Consider the following 15,448-nt stretch of genomic DNA (forward strand, 5'->3'; position numbering starts at 1 on the left):
GCTTTAATATGGAACATGTGAGAAACAACATGACTGAGTCCAGAATGCATTGTGTCTTGGGATGTTTTATCCTGAGGCGAGACTTTACTGTATAAGAAAAATGTTCAACTTACAGTGTAACGTCTTCATAAGTATGTTGACGTGCGTAGCGCTCCTTTTCATTTGAGGATGATTGAAAAGAAATAAACAAGTCACATTCTGCCGCCCCTTTTTCCATGAGAAAATTCAGTATTTGGTCCTTCATGTAAAAGCAGAGCGATTAAAACAATAACCTTTGTTTTTTTATTTTTAGATTAATCTTTTTCTTCTTTTTTCTTCTTTTTGCTATAAATGTTAACATCTTAATAGATCTGTTTACGTACATAACATTTGAAGATGACTGGAAAGTATTGACCAATATTGAATGATGCCGTCCCTTTTTTCCATCAGAAAATAAATTATTCAGTCCTTTATGCAAACGCAGAGTGATTAAAAAAAGACAAAGCTTTGTTTTTTTATTTTTAGATTTTTTTTTTTTCTTTTTTATTCTTTTTGTTAAAAATGTTTAAACATCTTAATAGATCTGTTTACTTACATAACATTTGAAGATGACTAGAAAGTATTGACCAGTATTGAACGATGCCGCCCCTTTTTCCATCAGAAAATACATTATTCAGTCCTTTATGCAAACGCAGAGTGATTAAAAAAAGACAAAGCTTTGTTTTTTTATTTTTTTAATTCTTTTTTTTTTTTTTTTAATCAGCTTGTCGTCGCGGTTTCCACTTGGGTTTTATGCACTGGGCGCTCACTAATCGTGCGGATTATGCTGACGCATTCAAGCAGTGAAAGTCATTTAGTGAATGCAACATTATTTGATAGAATAGCAAATCGACTTCAAATTAATTTATAAAGGATTATATCTCGCCGCTCCCCCGTGGGCTGGGCCGGACTGGACAGAGTGTATTTTCTAAAAAAAAAAGATTCTCATGCATGCTTTCACTCAAAACGTTCAGCTTGAAAAAGACTAAAAGTTAAAAGAACCTAGTTTGTTTCATGGGTGGTCTTTCCACGCCGTCTCCCATTCACACTCTTTCACCCCTGGTGGCAACTTCAGCATTGTCCTCTGAGGATCTACAGTTTTTCTACAGATCCGCAAGTCAGAGGGTTCCCACAAAGTTCCCTGAAAGTGTGTTTCCAGCTCCGGTGTGTTTGCATGCTATCTCCTGGGGAAGATAAGGCCACAGGAAAGATGCTCCCCTGGTGACTCCTCTGGAATCCCAGGCATGCCAACGCTGACTTGTAGCAACTCTCCAGATCGCTGCGGTTGTACCGGAACGCCTCCCTTCTGTTCTGAGAAGAATCCCTAAAGCGTTCCCTTTACAGAACTGTGACTGAATTAACACCTTGGTTAAACTCTGTGATTTAAACCCGATGATCGGAAGGTGATCGATCTTTTTTTGCGATGCTTCTGCGCATCGAGTAACAAACCTTAATTCAGATCGCCGACAAGCTGCGCGTCACCTCTGAAATCTAAAATTAGCTTTACCGAGGAAGCGCGGCGTCCGTTTATCTACACGCATAAAAATCAATTTCAGGAAAAAAAAACAAAAAAAAAAAACTGCAGATGCTTCTCTGAGTTTAAAATAAAGCTATGTGTCATATTGACATCGGGGTGTTTGGCAGTCAAAGTGACTGACGTTGTTGAAGTGTGCAGGAAATACCTGCAGGAAATAACCATTTTTTTTAGATCTCTTGTGGCTTGACTTGTCAGAACTATTTTTATTGTACCTGCTGTGGAAAAAAAAAAGTTTTTGCATAACTTTTTAACCTTTTCCCAGACCTTTGTGTTTGTAGTCACACACACACTTATTCTTCTTCAAAATCCAATCAAATCATAAGGTGGGAGTGTTATGAGTCATTATGTATGCAGATAAATTGCTTAAATCAATGCAATTCAACAAGTTTACTAGATGAGTGCAAAACATTATAAACTGATCGAATTATTTCTTTATTATTTAGTCCATCAATTCCGGCCTAATTGTATTTTATATGTATTTTGCCACCTTATTTTTGACATTTTTGTGTCTGGCTTTGGGTGACGCTGGTTGCTTTATTGACACACCGAACTCCAGCTGTTTACTATAATTGCCAGGAGAAAGAAAAAGCTGAAAAAGCGTTTTTCCTCCTGTGTTTGTCTCCCCGTGAGTGAAAACCTAACCAGCTGTTCTGGAGTTGTCTCCTCAATGAAAGACGCCCTCTGGGCAAGGGTCAAACTCTTTGTGTGTGTGTGTGTGTGTGTGTGTGTGTGTGTGTGTGCAGGTTTATTCTTCGCCTAAGAGGAATGTGTCAATCTAGCCATCTACACTCGTCTTAAAATAACCCCTTCCACCTGATTTATCATTCATACGCCACAGCAAAAGCACCTGGTACATATATATATCTTTTAGTGTCTGGATTTTAATTCATAAAATAAAAGTATCTCCTGGAAGAAAAATACAGACATGAGTAACTTAATCTATTTTATATGTTGCATTTATTGATATCTATATATTTTACAGCATCGGATTCTATTTTTTTAGATGTCTGCAACTTTATGAAATACTCCAAACTTGACATGTTTCATTTTTTTTTTTATTTTTTTTTTCTCAGCTTAAATCCTTACACCTTTATTTGTAATCTGACTTGTAACCAAAAGCTGCCGCGACAGTAGAAAGCAGCCTGAAGGCCTTTTATTTTTTTATTTCATTATTTTATTTTATTTTCTCTCCCATAACGTGTTGTTTGCTAAAGAGTCCCATGAAGGGTTTTAAATCCCTGACAATCCAACTGGTAAAGGGGGGTTGTGATTGGAGGCCAGGAATAATAAATGTTAAATATGTTTTGAAATAACTGAATGCCAACTCTAGATGGACTCTATTTGAATGAAAAGAAAATCCACACAAAATAGTAACAAACAGTTGGTTTTCATTTATTACAACAGGGGAGTCGGCAGATAAATCTCCAAAATAAGACTGTCTCAGAAAATTTGCATATTTTGATAAAGTTCTTTATCTTCTGTAATGCAATGAAAAAAACAAAAAATACTTTTTCATGATATTCTAATATTTTGAGATGGGATTTTTGAGTTTCCTTAAGATGTAAGCCATAATCAGCAATATTGAAATAATAAAAGGCTTGCAATATTTCAGTTGATCTGTAATCCAGAATGTATGACATTTATGTTTTTGGAATTGCATTACAGAAGATAAAGAACTTTATCACAATATTCTAATTTTCTGAGACAGTCCTGTAGTTAATAGTAAGATTCATATAAATTCTGCCAGCTATTATATTGCTTTCAACACGGGAAAACAAAGATACCCTCCCCGTCCTCTAAAGGGGGAATTGGGGAACGTTCAGCCGCCCTCAGCTCCGGGAAGAGATTAGCTTTTTATCTCTACTTCTTTTATACATTCACATTATTTCATACCTATTTGGTGGTTTTGAAAATACCAGCCGTTTTAGAGAAGCTGTAATAAAAGCATCACAACGTGACTTTGGCTTTGTGAGACTGAACCTTACAAGAGCTGCTTTTATGCTTAAATTGTACCAGGTTGTCGAGGGATGCCTGTTTTTCCTGTCGCTTTTTTGTTTGTTTGTTTCGCTGAAAATGACTGGAGAAGAATAGAAAGAAAATACATTACCGGGGCAAAATGAGTGAACGCCGACATGTGTTTATTCAGGGGCAAATTTGTGCTCGTTTTGAAATATAGGGCTTTTTTGAAATGATGGGTAAAAGAGGGCAAGACATCCGCATCTGCCTTTCGTAGCGGCCATTGAAACGGGTTCACGCGGTTTAATATGGAGACGCTGCATCTGGTGTTACTGGAATGAGACGGAGGCGTGCAACAGCTTTCTTTAGTGATGTTTTAGAAACGGCATCTCAATGGAGGCCAGTCAGTACGAGAAATCACGAGACGAAGCCGCGATAATCCATTCATCCTCATTCCGCAGAGGCGGATTCACAGGCCCGCAGGCGGACGAACAGTCATTCACTCCCGCATTCACTTTTGGCAATTTAGAGTCTTCAATAAATCTACAGTGTGATTTTTGGATTGCAGGAGGAATACCCATGCAAACTCCACACTGGCAGAATCAAACCAGAAACCTTCTTACTTGGAGTTAGCCGAGCAAACCACAGTGACGCCCCTTTATCCTTTTGATTTTCTTAGCGCCGGGTACAAGACAGTGGTCAGATCAGCGAAACAGTGACAATGACCAAAAAGCTGCAGAGATGAAGAAGTCGAGGTTCTCTTTGGGAGTGAAGAGGACTGATAGGATCAGGAACGAGTCCGGCAGAGTCACAGCAGATGTTAGATGTTTTGGAGAGAAGGTCTGAGATGGTCGGGTCCTGTACAGAGGAGAGAGAGTGAATATATTGGTAGACGGTTGCGGGAATTGGAGGTCTAGAGGAAGACCAAAGAGAAGATTTATGGACGTAGAGGATATGAAGTTAGGTGGTGTGAGAGAGGAGGATCCAGAGAAAAGGGTTAGATGGAGAAGGTGGATTCACTGTGGAGACCCCTGAAGGGAAAAGCCCAAAGGAAAAGAAGACTTTGTCACAGGGGTGCAGGACATGTATGACCGAGTAAAAGTAATGACTGAGATGGTTTGCACGTGAACACTCCTCTGCTCATGTCTAAACCATGGAGAAGATCTGGGTAGAAGGTTGCTGAGGGTGGAGCTGCCAAGCAGGAGGTCTAGAGGAAGACCAGAGAGAAGATTGATTGACATAGTGAGAGAGGATATGAAGATAGTTGGTGTGAGAGAGGAGGATCCAGAGAACAGGGTTCGATGGAGAGGGCGGATTCGCTGTGGAGACCCCTGCAGGGAAAAGCTTAAAGAAAGAGATTTTCTTCTTATTCCTTATTCCTGAAGAACAAGCTTCCTCCTACACATTCCCCTTAGAGCTGCCACCGCCATGTGGGGAAGGTCATGCTGCCTACAGCACTCAAGATAGTTACAAACAAACCGCGTGGTTGAACAACTTCATATAACTTCATTATGTAGAAAAACTGAAATATACATAGATGCTTCCCTTAAATTTTGCAATGTATCACACAGTTAAAGAACCTGGACCAAGTCAGGCTTTAGAACAGGCTGTCAAAGTCATTTTCACCGAGCGCCACATCAGCATCATGGTTGCCCTCAAAGAGCCACATGGAACGGTAACAGTATAAGTATAACCAAATGTAATAATGATAACCAAAGGTAGCCAAAATAAATGTAAATATTCCTTAATGTTAAATAATTCTAAATGTATTACTCATTCAAATCCAAAATCTTACATATCCATTTGCATAGATGTAAAAAAAAAAAAAAGTTTACTAGTTGCTCCATGACAACATAATTCCTTTTATATTGTCAGTTTAAGTAACCCACATTATTCCATCAGTTAATGATCAAACTATCCAAGTGAATATAGAAAAATATCATCCAACACTAGTTGTGACATTAACTCCCAACTGAAAGGGCAGAGAAACAGAAAATGTTCAACCGACAATTGCGAGCTGCGTGACAGATGTGGAATTTTACAAAAACAAAAGGTTGCACACAGCCTTGCAGATTTGTCTGCATAAAAACACAAACCTGTAAACACTAAATACATTGCTACTTTTAATTCTTGGACAATTTGTTGTTTTTCTTTCTTTTCTTAGGCACACTTAGTTCAGTGTTTGGTGTCAAAATGCCGACATTGATTGAACTCTTTGACAACCGACGCTGCCTCATAACACAAAAGACATACCGGTTTTTCTCCTTGAAGCACAAACATGTCTTCACCTTTCCATCTTTCTTGAAACAAATTTCCATTTGCATCAACTTTTCTCTTCCGGGACATTTAGGGATCATTTGTATTTCCCATTTCCTCTTGTTGAAAATGCCATTAATGTGGATGCATTGCGATCTATTGGCGTTATGCCGTCACATCCTGAGTAACGTGATCGACATGAATTGTAGGAAATGTATTTTCTTGTCAATGCACGTGTTTTGACTTATTTATTTTAACGCAGTCGGACCTTTTACGACGTTCTTGCGGGACGCATAAAATGATGTGGCGGGCCACATATGACCCGCGAGCCTCGAGTTTGACACATTTGCTTTAGACCAAGTTAAAAACCATCCAAACAGTCAGGAAATGTCAGTTCACACACAGCAGAAAGTGAATAGTGCAGTAGAGGTAGTTAAGATATATGGATGTCAGAAAAAAATATACTGCTCAAAAAAATAAAGGGAACACTTGAACAACACAAAGTAACTCCAAGTCAGTCACACTTGTGTGAAATCATAGTGTCCACTCAGGAAGCAACACAGATTCATTTTGACTTGTTTTAAGGACATTACATCAAAGTTGGATCAGCCTGGAGTTTGTTTTTACACTTTAATTTGGAGTGTGATTCCTAATCCAGACCTCCATGGGTTGATACAATTGATTTCCATTGATCATTTTTGTGTGATTTTGTTGTCGGCACATTCAACGGTGTAAAGAGCAAAGTATTTCATAAGAATATTTCATTCATTTAGATCTAGGATGTGTTTTTTAAGTGTTCCCTTTATTTTTTTGAGCAGTGTATAAAACAGAAAATTGAAACCAAAATGAACAAGAAGTAAATTGAAAGAATATAAATGACATATAATCGGTATAAAGAAAAGGTGCAGCGCACAACAATGCTCACCGTAGCAGCACCTATGGATGTATGGGGGAGTTGGAGAATGAAAGAAGCTATACGTTAGCATCGATGTACACGCTGTTGGTCGGACTGACATTTTTATTTTTCTCCTCTTTACCCTCCAGATACTCTGTCTGTATCCAGTAATGACGCCCTGCAGCCCGGCTCCAGCCAAACCCTGGGCCCTCACAGCTCTCCGGGTCCAAAACGTCCCGGTAACACGCTGCGAAAGTGGCTGACGAGCCCCGTGCGGCGGCTGAGCTCCGGCAAAGCGGACGGACACGTCAAAAAACTGGCCCACAAGCACAAGAAAAACCGTGACGGCACGAGGAAGAACATGGACGCCATGCAAGGCTCGCAGAAGGACTCCGACGACAGCGCCGCCACGCCGCAGGACGAGACGCTGGAGGAAGTAAGACGGGTCGGACCGGCCGAGCGCCGCTTGCGACGACCACCAGACGACGCGGCGGGTGACCTTTTGTTTTTTTTTTTTTTTTCTCCGCCCAGCGGATGCGGAACGAAGGACTGAGCAGCGGAACCCTGTCCAAGTCGTCTTCATCGGGGATGCAGAGCTGCGGGGAGGAGGAAGGAGAGGAAGGTGCCGACGCCGTCCCTCTGCCTCCACCAATGGCCATCCAGCAGCACAGCCTTCTGCAGCCGGACTCCCAGGACGACAAGGTGCTTCAGAGTACTTCCATGTGGCGCGCGATTATTTGCAGGATAAATACAGCTTGTTTTGCATCAACTCGCTTCTTTTTTTTAACCCTCATATTATGTTAAGGGTCAATTTGACCCATTTGACCCATTGACCCAGTGGGTGAAATTGACCCTTAACATAATATGAGGGTTAAATGTCTTGATCTACATGTACACAAAGAATGAGCCAACCCCATTTGTGTATAAGAATACAATAATCAAAACCAGAATAACTTTTTTTATTTTTTCCCCCCTTTTATTTTTCTCAATCGTTGCATGCTCCTCCCTTCAGCATTATGTTGATTTCTGCTCTGCTTCTCTTCTTTCCCAGTTTCCCTATCTGTCCATGTAAAACCACATCATCATCATCATCATCATCTCCGCTTTCCCAGCATCGCTCGCCATCCAGTTGTCGTTTATCTGGAGTGCTATCGATCGCTTCTTCATTTTCTTCCTAATATGAATGTTCCATTCATATATATCAATTTCAATCCACCCTAAATGGTGTATTTCCATTTAGGTTCTGAATAAAAATAAAAAAAAAAAAAAACCCTTTGCCTGCCACCATGCCTGAAATGCTCCGTTTCAGAAAGTAATGTTTCTCTCTGACGGGGCCTTAAGGCAACACCGGTTGTTGTTTACAAGTTGTTTGACCCATCGTGGTGCTCGTGCCCGAAAGGCGGTCCGACCCTGCTGCTCGCCCCGGACCCGACCCTACCGCGTAACCCCCTGTGACCCCAAGACCAGCCTGTGATTCGCTCCAATTTGGTCCCCGTTCAGTCCTTTTTATCAGGGAGATCACACCCACCACGTCCTTATTTGGACACGTGGAAAATGGCTGAGCAAACTCAACAATGGTGAGCCTGATCACATATACAGACAGTACCTTCATTGCACGCCGAACGTTGTATGTCGGACGACGTCCCGTAGTCCGGTCGCTGTTTACCGTCACTTCGGTACGAGATGTAATCGTGAATCGGAGTCGGCGGTCCCGTGTTGTAGAATGGCGACGGCGTAGCGACTGCGATAAGCGTGGTGTTCGGTACCTCGGCCCTCAACCTCTCTTTCTGCTCTTTTGTTTTCTCCCCCTCTTTCAGTCTGCGTCCCGTCTGTCCGCTCGTCCCAACAGCTCCGAGACTCCCAGCGCCGCCGAGCTGGTCAGCGCCATCGAAGAGCTCGTGAAGAGCAAAATGGTGAGACCGAACCGTCCGAAACGCAACATCGCAAGTACACGCGTATGTGACACATTTGCGAACGGAACAATTCTAATTGATACACAGTTTTTGAGTGTTATTGACAAAGAATGAGATAAGGACTACCGGTCATCTGCCCGCACTGACTCATGATACCAACTGTTCTTTGTCCCAACAAAGGGGCGTCGCTCTCTGACCAACACAAACCGCCACCGCCAGCATTTCTTCAGCCATTTTCAGCTCGTTTTACTTTCTTTGCTTTCCCGTCAGTCGCTTGAGGATCGTCCAAGCACTCTGTCCGTGGATCAAGGTGACAGTAGCTCCCCTTCGCTCAACCCCTCAGACAACTCCCTCCTGTCCTCGTCCTCGCCCATCGACGAGGTCGACGAGCGCAAGTCCAGCTTCCTCAAGAGAAGACAGTGAGTCCCGGCAGCGTCTGATGAGATATTGTGACAAACGAAGGGTCGTCGGGTTAAATGGGTCGGTCTCGCGCCGATCCAAGCCGCTCCGATTGCCTCGTGACCTTTTCTGTCGTCTTGACTCTCAGTTATGTCCTTCTGGAGCTGGTCGAGACCGAGAGAGACTACGTCAGAGACCTCGGATCAGTGGTGGAGGTAAAGTCCTCCATTGTTCCTGAACGTCTGCATTTTGTTGGGTCATCCGTTGAAAGCTGACCGGTCTCTCTTTAGGGTTACATGAGCAGAATGAAGGAGGAGGGAGTTCCAGATGACATGCGAGGAAAAGACAAGATTGTCTTTGGAAACATTCACCAGATCTACGACTGGCATAAAGAGTACGCAGCCCTTTTTCTATTCATTTTGGTAACCAAGCAAGGGACACAAACACAAAAGTACTCAAACACCCGAATACCTCGTGTCCTGTGCACAGAAATAAGACGCAAAATATAAATTAGGGTTCTAAAACAGCTATTTCTTTACAGTTTTTTCCTCGGGGAGCTTGAAAGGTGCCTGGAGGATCCAGAGCGACTGGCCCCGCTCTTTGTAAAACAGGTTTGCATCAGTATTCTGTCTTGAATGCATAGAAATCCTACACTTCTATTGTTATCAAAATGCAGTTGTTGACATTTAAATCTGTCTCCGTTGCAGGAGCGGAGGCTGCACATGTATATCGTGTACTGCCAGAACAAGCCTAAATCTGAGCACATTGTGTCAGAGTACATCGACACTTACTTCGAAGTAAGATTTTCAAGCGATGTCGCACAGCTGTAGATCAACTCAGACCTACAACAATCAAATCGAACAAAATTTTAGCACCCCTTGAATCGGACAATAATGTTCTCGTGTTTTGAACAGGAGCTGAAACAACGACTCGGCCACCGGCTACAAATCACCGATCTGCTGATTAAACCTGTCCAGCGTATCATGAAGTACCAGCTCCTGCTCAAGGTAAACCGATGACGACCGGCGCCGAGGCTAACCGAATACCATCGCGACGATATTCAACACGGTCCTCAACATAGGAACTGTTTTGCAGGATCTTCTCAAAGTTTCCAAGAAGGCCGGAGTGGACACAACAGAGCTAGAGGTAAGAAACGCTTTCTCATCCGTCTTGATCAATCTCAAGATCGATCGCCGATCGGTTCCGGAGACTTCTCTTGTCGATTTTGACGGATCCTTACAACATGTTTATTAAATTCTGTCTCAATGTCGCCCTTCATTCCAGAAAGCCGTGGAGGTGATGTGTGTGGTCCCGAAGCGTTGCAACGACATGATGAATGTTGGACGCCTGCAAGGCTTCGACGTAAGACGACTCTCGACAATTCTGCTGTCGTTTTCATCACGCCTTGCGGAGACGCCCTCTCCTGCCACCAGATGCTGCTGTTGATCCTACAAATCAATCAGAAATGTTACTCATTCCTTAAAGCCATAAACTTTTTTTGATTTTCTATTTGTTTTTTTTTTTTTACATTTATTTCAATTTAAGACCATTTTATAGTTGTCGTTCCTAAGTATCCTTTGCCTCTGCTCTTCTTCTCCACTCAGGGTAAAATTGTAGCACAGGGGCGATTGCTCCTTCAGGATACCTTTTTGGTTTCCGACCAGGATGGGGGACTTCTGTCCAGGATGAAAGAGCGAAGAGTTTTCCTGTTTGAGCAGATTGTCATATTCAGTGAACCCCTGGACAAGAAGAAGGGCTTCTCCACTCCTGGCTACCTCTTTAAGAACAGCATTAAGGTTGTCAAGAGAGAAAAAAAAAAACCACGTGACATAGCTGAATTGCGTTTCGCCCAACGGCAAGGTTGTCTTATTTCCAATCGTCTGACCGTCGTCGTCCGTCTCGATGCTACAGGTTAGCTGGTTGGGTCTCGAGGAAAACGCAGAGGACCCGTGCAAGTTCACCTTAACTTCCAGATCCTCGAGTGGCAACCTGGAGAGGTACACTCTGCATTCCCCGAGCCCCGGAGTGAGTCAAGTGTGGCTCCACCAGGTCAGCCAGATACTGGAGAACCAGCGCAATTTCCTCAATGGTAAGAGTGTGAAAGATGCCAAACTATTCTTTTCGCTCACACAGAGTCCACTTTATCGTAAAATCTTTACCCCTCTCTGGCATGTCCAGCTCTGACATCCCCCATAGAGTACCAGAGGAACCACGTGGGTGGTGGTGGGCCCGGTGGGCCGCCCAGCAGTAGCAGCGGTAGTACCGGAGGCCTCCCGGGAGGCAGCACCTCCATGAGTACCTCCAGCATGGGCGGGGGAGGCGGTGGCGGCGGCTCCGGAGGATCGGGGGGCGGCTCCTCCTCCCTGTGCGGCCCTCGATCCCGGCCCTCGAGAATCCCCCAGCCTTCCTCGCGCCTTCCCCAGCCCGTCCACCACCACCACCCCTTGGGCCCAGAGGGGCCCGACAGATCAGCAGGTATGTGGTCACCCTGCCAGCCTCAGTCCCCTTCCTCTAACCCGTATTCGGACGATACCCAAAACGGAGATCCGTTAAACTCGGAGCTCCGTAAAGTGAGGATGTCGGACGGGTGTCACGGAAGCAACTGTAATAACAGTAACAGACCAGCAGGCGGCGTGGAGGGGAATGTCAGACAAAGTCACAGATGTTACGAAGACACCCAGAAGCATCTTTGTATACCGCAAGTGGCTGTGGCTCCTCTGAATTTGCCCCTCAAAACCCCCCGGGTTGGAACAGTTTCCCCTCTCGTATCCCCTCAGTCCCCCGGCGGAGGGGGAAAGGAAGCGCTCGCGCCCGGCAGCCCGGCTCATAAAGGCAACTCTCTCTGGGCTACCGTCCCCAGCGTCCCCCAATCTCCCACTAGCCGGCCAAATTCCTTCTCCTACCTCAGTGACGGTGGCGGTGGAGGGGACTCTTTGGGCAGGGGAAGCCACGGGATTCCTTCTCATCACCGCCACTCCACCCATAGTAAGGACTTAGACCGCATGAGCACCTGCTCCTCCACCAGTGAGCAGTCCATACAGTCCACCCAGAGCAACGGGGTAAGACGCCGAGTCGAGGTCACGGCTTCCGTGAAGCTACTCACAGTCACTAACCGCCCTCCCCTGCAACCTGCAACGTCTGACCGGCTTCCGGTCGGTCCCCCACTGGCTCTGAGAATGGCTTGTACGTGCAGTGACTACTCCACTGGACATTAACGGCTACCTGATTGCACTAACTTCACCGGCAGTGTCCGACTACGCCAGGATGTACTAACCGTCGTCGTTCGTAGAGAGACGGCCGACGATATTTCCACGTCTTTCATTCCAGAAACTAACAATGAAACACGCTTCGTTTTCTCTCCGTTCGTGGCCTTTTTTCAGAATTCTCAAGTGACTTCAAGAATCTCCGCTTACACTCCGAGGAGCTTTTTCACACATCGCCTCTTTTTTTCTTTTTGTTCTCTCTTCAAGTCAGATTACGCTTTTCTAAGACCAGACCACATGTTGTTCTTTCATCTTAACCTTCGCTATCTTTCTGCTGACTAGCAAAGTACCATCTGTACTTCTTCTAGAATTTTTTTTTTTCTTTCCCGTGTTCTCGGTAAAGTTTCCTCTCATGATGTCTGTGTCCAGGAGATCACGGCATCGAAACCTAATGTCTGTCTTGCACTGTGACATGTTCAGCTTTTAACCTTACCAGTGCAAGAAAAAACGCAATGTGGCGTGCTTCCTCTTCGTGCATGACCGTGAGCGAGGTTGTTTTTTTTACGTCTGTGTTTCAAGGCCAATCAAATCAGTCAATTTGATTGCTGAAAAGCTTCTAGAATTCCAAGTAACATTTAAATCCCTTTTTTGTGCGCATGCATAAATCTTAGAGTGCAAATATGGACAATGTGCACACTTGAAGTTCCCCAAATCCTCCTCTCTTTACGACAGAGTGAAAGCAGTAGCAGCAGCAGTGTGTCGACCATGTTGGTGACCCAGGATTATGTGGCAGTGAAGGAGGATGAGATCAGCGTGGTGCAGGGTGAGGTGGTCCAGATGCTAGCCAGCAACCAGCAGAACATGTTCCTGGTGTACAGGGCAGCCACCGAGCAGTGTCCCGCCGCCGAGGGCTGGATCCCTGGCTACGTACTCGGACACACCACATCCTCCATTACCCCTGAACTCCCAGAAGGAACCATCAAGTAAGTCCCCGCGACGTTTCCCGGATACCCAATGTCTGCGTTAGACCGATTCTGAATACGGCGTTTTTCTCGGTCTATGTTGGATTTAGAAAATCATTATCATGGCACACAGCGCTCCGTATCCGTCGGAAGTCTGAGAAAAGAGACAAGGAAGGCAGGAAGATGGAGAACGGCTACCGGAAATCTCAGGACAGCCTGGCCAACAAAGTCTCTGTCAAGGTGTGAATAGAAACTCGAGATGTGTTCGAGTAATCTCTCGCCATGACTCGTACAAGGCACTGATATGCGTTTGTTTTCATTTCAGCTTCTAAATCCCAACTTCATCTACGACGGTATGTATGCATTGTCGCTAGTGCGCCGTTTCAGAAACTGTTAATAAAAGTTTAACCTTGCAAGACCTTACGAACCCAGTGGAGGTTTAGCGGTTAGCGCTGCCACCTTACAGCAAACTAGAGCAGTGTTTCCCAACCACTGTGCCGTGAGAGATCATCAGGTGCGCCGTGGAAAAATGCCCACTTTCACCCGATTGGTCCGAAAATTATTTATCCAACGCAAATAATGTGTCTTGCTATGTCCATGTGGGCAGCGTGCCTATTGGATGGCAACGGATGGTGAATTAACCTGTGTTACATACACTTTTAAAATAAAAAGTACCGTAATTTCTGGACTATTGAGCGCACCTGAATATAAGCCGCACCGGCTAGCCGATCGCTATCTCGGGCTTCCTCCTGCGCACTAAAACCGTCAAAGTCGTCCCCGAGCCAAAAAGTTTGCCCACCTCTGTTCTAGGGCATTATGTTCCCATTTATTAATGAAATAAGAACAGACATTAAATGGACCGTTACATGCAGCAATATTTGACAGTTTGTCGTGCTGTTTGAAGAAACTACGACATGAGCCGCACCGCTTAACGGCTACATCCAGGTAGAAATCAGCCCCGCAGAAGAGGAAGATGGGGGTTGGAAAAGCAGAAAAGTGATTACCGTAATTTCCGGAATATTAGGCGCACCTCAATATAAGCCGCACCGGCAAGCCGATCGCTATCTCGGTCTTCCTCCTGCGCACTAAAACCGCCAAAGTTGTCTTCTTCGGTTTCGGAGTTGAACGGACTCAGAATTTCCTGGTCGTTTCATCCGTCCGATGTGACAAGGATAAACGTTTTAGCGGCGTGAAGCTCGTTAGCGTCCCCCCACCCAAAGTCAATATATTAGCCACGTCGTTGTTTACGTGAAAAAAGTTGCGGCTTATCGTCCGGAAATGACGGTACTTGTAACTGCGTAAACAAACAGGAAGCGTTGTTGAAAACTAGCAAGACGAGTGAGAAAGCAGTGAAAGCAGCTGTAAAGTTGCTGAACTCGTCTCTGAATCCAAACAGCAAAACATTAATACTACCTGCCGGCAAAATCATTGTAGAAGAAATGCTCGGCTCTGGCGTTGATAAAGAAATAGCCCGAGTTCTCTCTAATAATACCATTTTCAGACATATTGATGTCTTGGGGCATTGCAAAAAAGTGTTCTGGAAAAGTTGCACATCAGTGGGAAATTTGCATTGCAACTTGACGAATCTACAGATATTAGATATATTAGATGTCACACTGAGTAAATTGAGACTACGGTTTCATTCTAATTCGTTAAACACTTTTTTTTGACATATTTATTTGATTTTTCTGATGTAAAATATGTGCCGTGGCTCAAAAAAGGTCGGTAAACACTGAACTAGAGGTTTCTACTCGGATCTTGACTCTGCGTGGGGTTTGCATGTTCTGCCAGCAGCTGCATTGCTACGATTTCCTTCTGTGGCAAAGGTTTGGCAACATTTACCACTCAAAGAGACGTTTTGGACCCGTTTCCCCACAGAAAAGAAAACACCGGAAGCCACATAACCTTTTTTTTGAAATTTAAAATGAATTTTATGCTATGTGTAAACAAAATATGTTTTGCAATTTTTTTTAATCAAATGAACTGCCGGGAAATAAATATATATATTTGTGCGCGTGCCAATAAAACAATTCAGAAAAAAAAAAAAGACATCGGGTTGAAAGTTGATGGCTACTTTTAAGCCAAATACTCAATGTCAATTTGAATTCTTCTTGTATTTTTTGAAAAAAAATGTATGTTAAAAAAAATATGTTAACACATTTAAGATCGCCATAATCTTCAAATTTAAAAATTACATTTTAAAAATGAACCAACTAAAATCAAATTATTTTCGGGCCACAGGGAGATGCATCAGAAGGGCCTTTGCCCAACGTCCAAAATAATGGCGCTTCGATTTCAAATCCTTTTTT

At 44.0% G+C, this 15,448-nt stretch overlaps 1 protein-coding gene across 1 annotated transcript in view; it reads left to right on the forward strand.

The window, feature by feature from the left end:
• Window positions 1-15,448, forward strand: part of triob (trio Rho guanine nucleotide exchange factor b) — a 124,059-nt gene that overhangs the window by 101,621 nt on the left and 6,990 nt on the right. The window contains exons 38-54 of the mRNA XM_086156040.1: window positions 6,812-7,098; window positions 7,194-7,364; window positions 8,480-8,575; window positions 8,846-8,994; window positions 9,123-9,189; window positions 9,265-9,368; window positions 9,516-9,585; window positions 9,682-9,771; window positions 9,889-9,981; window positions 10,070-10,120; window positions 10,259-10,336; window positions 10,579-10,770; window positions 10,886-11,063; window positions 11,153-12,033; window positions 12,910-13,160; window positions 13,250-13,379; window positions 13,465-13,492. Of these exons, the coding sequence (XP_086012166.1) occupies window positions 6,812-7,098; window positions 7,194-7,364; window positions 8,480-8,575; window positions 8,846-8,994; window positions 9,123-9,189; window positions 9,265-9,368; window positions 9,516-9,585; window positions 9,682-9,771; window positions 9,889-9,981; window positions 10,070-10,120; window positions 10,259-10,336; window positions 10,579-10,770; window positions 10,886-11,063; window positions 11,153-12,033; window positions 12,910-13,160; window positions 13,250-13,379; window positions 13,465-13,492 (2,916 nt within the window). The remainder of the gene's footprint in view (window positions 1-6,811; window positions 7,099-7,193; window positions 7,365-8,479; window positions 8,576-8,845; window positions 8,995-9,122; window positions 9,190-9,264; window positions 9,369-9,515; window positions 9,586-9,681; window positions 9,772-9,888; window positions 9,982-10,069; window positions 10,121-10,258; window positions 10,337-10,578; window positions 10,771-10,885; window positions 11,064-11,152; window positions 12,034-12,909; window positions 13,161-13,249; window positions 13,380-13,464; window positions 13,493-15,448) is intronic.

The sequence above is a fragment of the Fistularia commersonii genome, chromosome 11 (assembly GCF_037954325.1).
Source record: "Fistularia commersonii isolate RoL2024-O1a breed Wild chromosome 11, RoL_Fcom_v1.0, whole genome shotgun sequence".
Classification (NCBI taxonomy): Eukaryota; Metazoa; Chordata; class Actinopteri; order Syngnathiformes; family Fistulariidae; genus Fistularia; species Fistularia commersonii.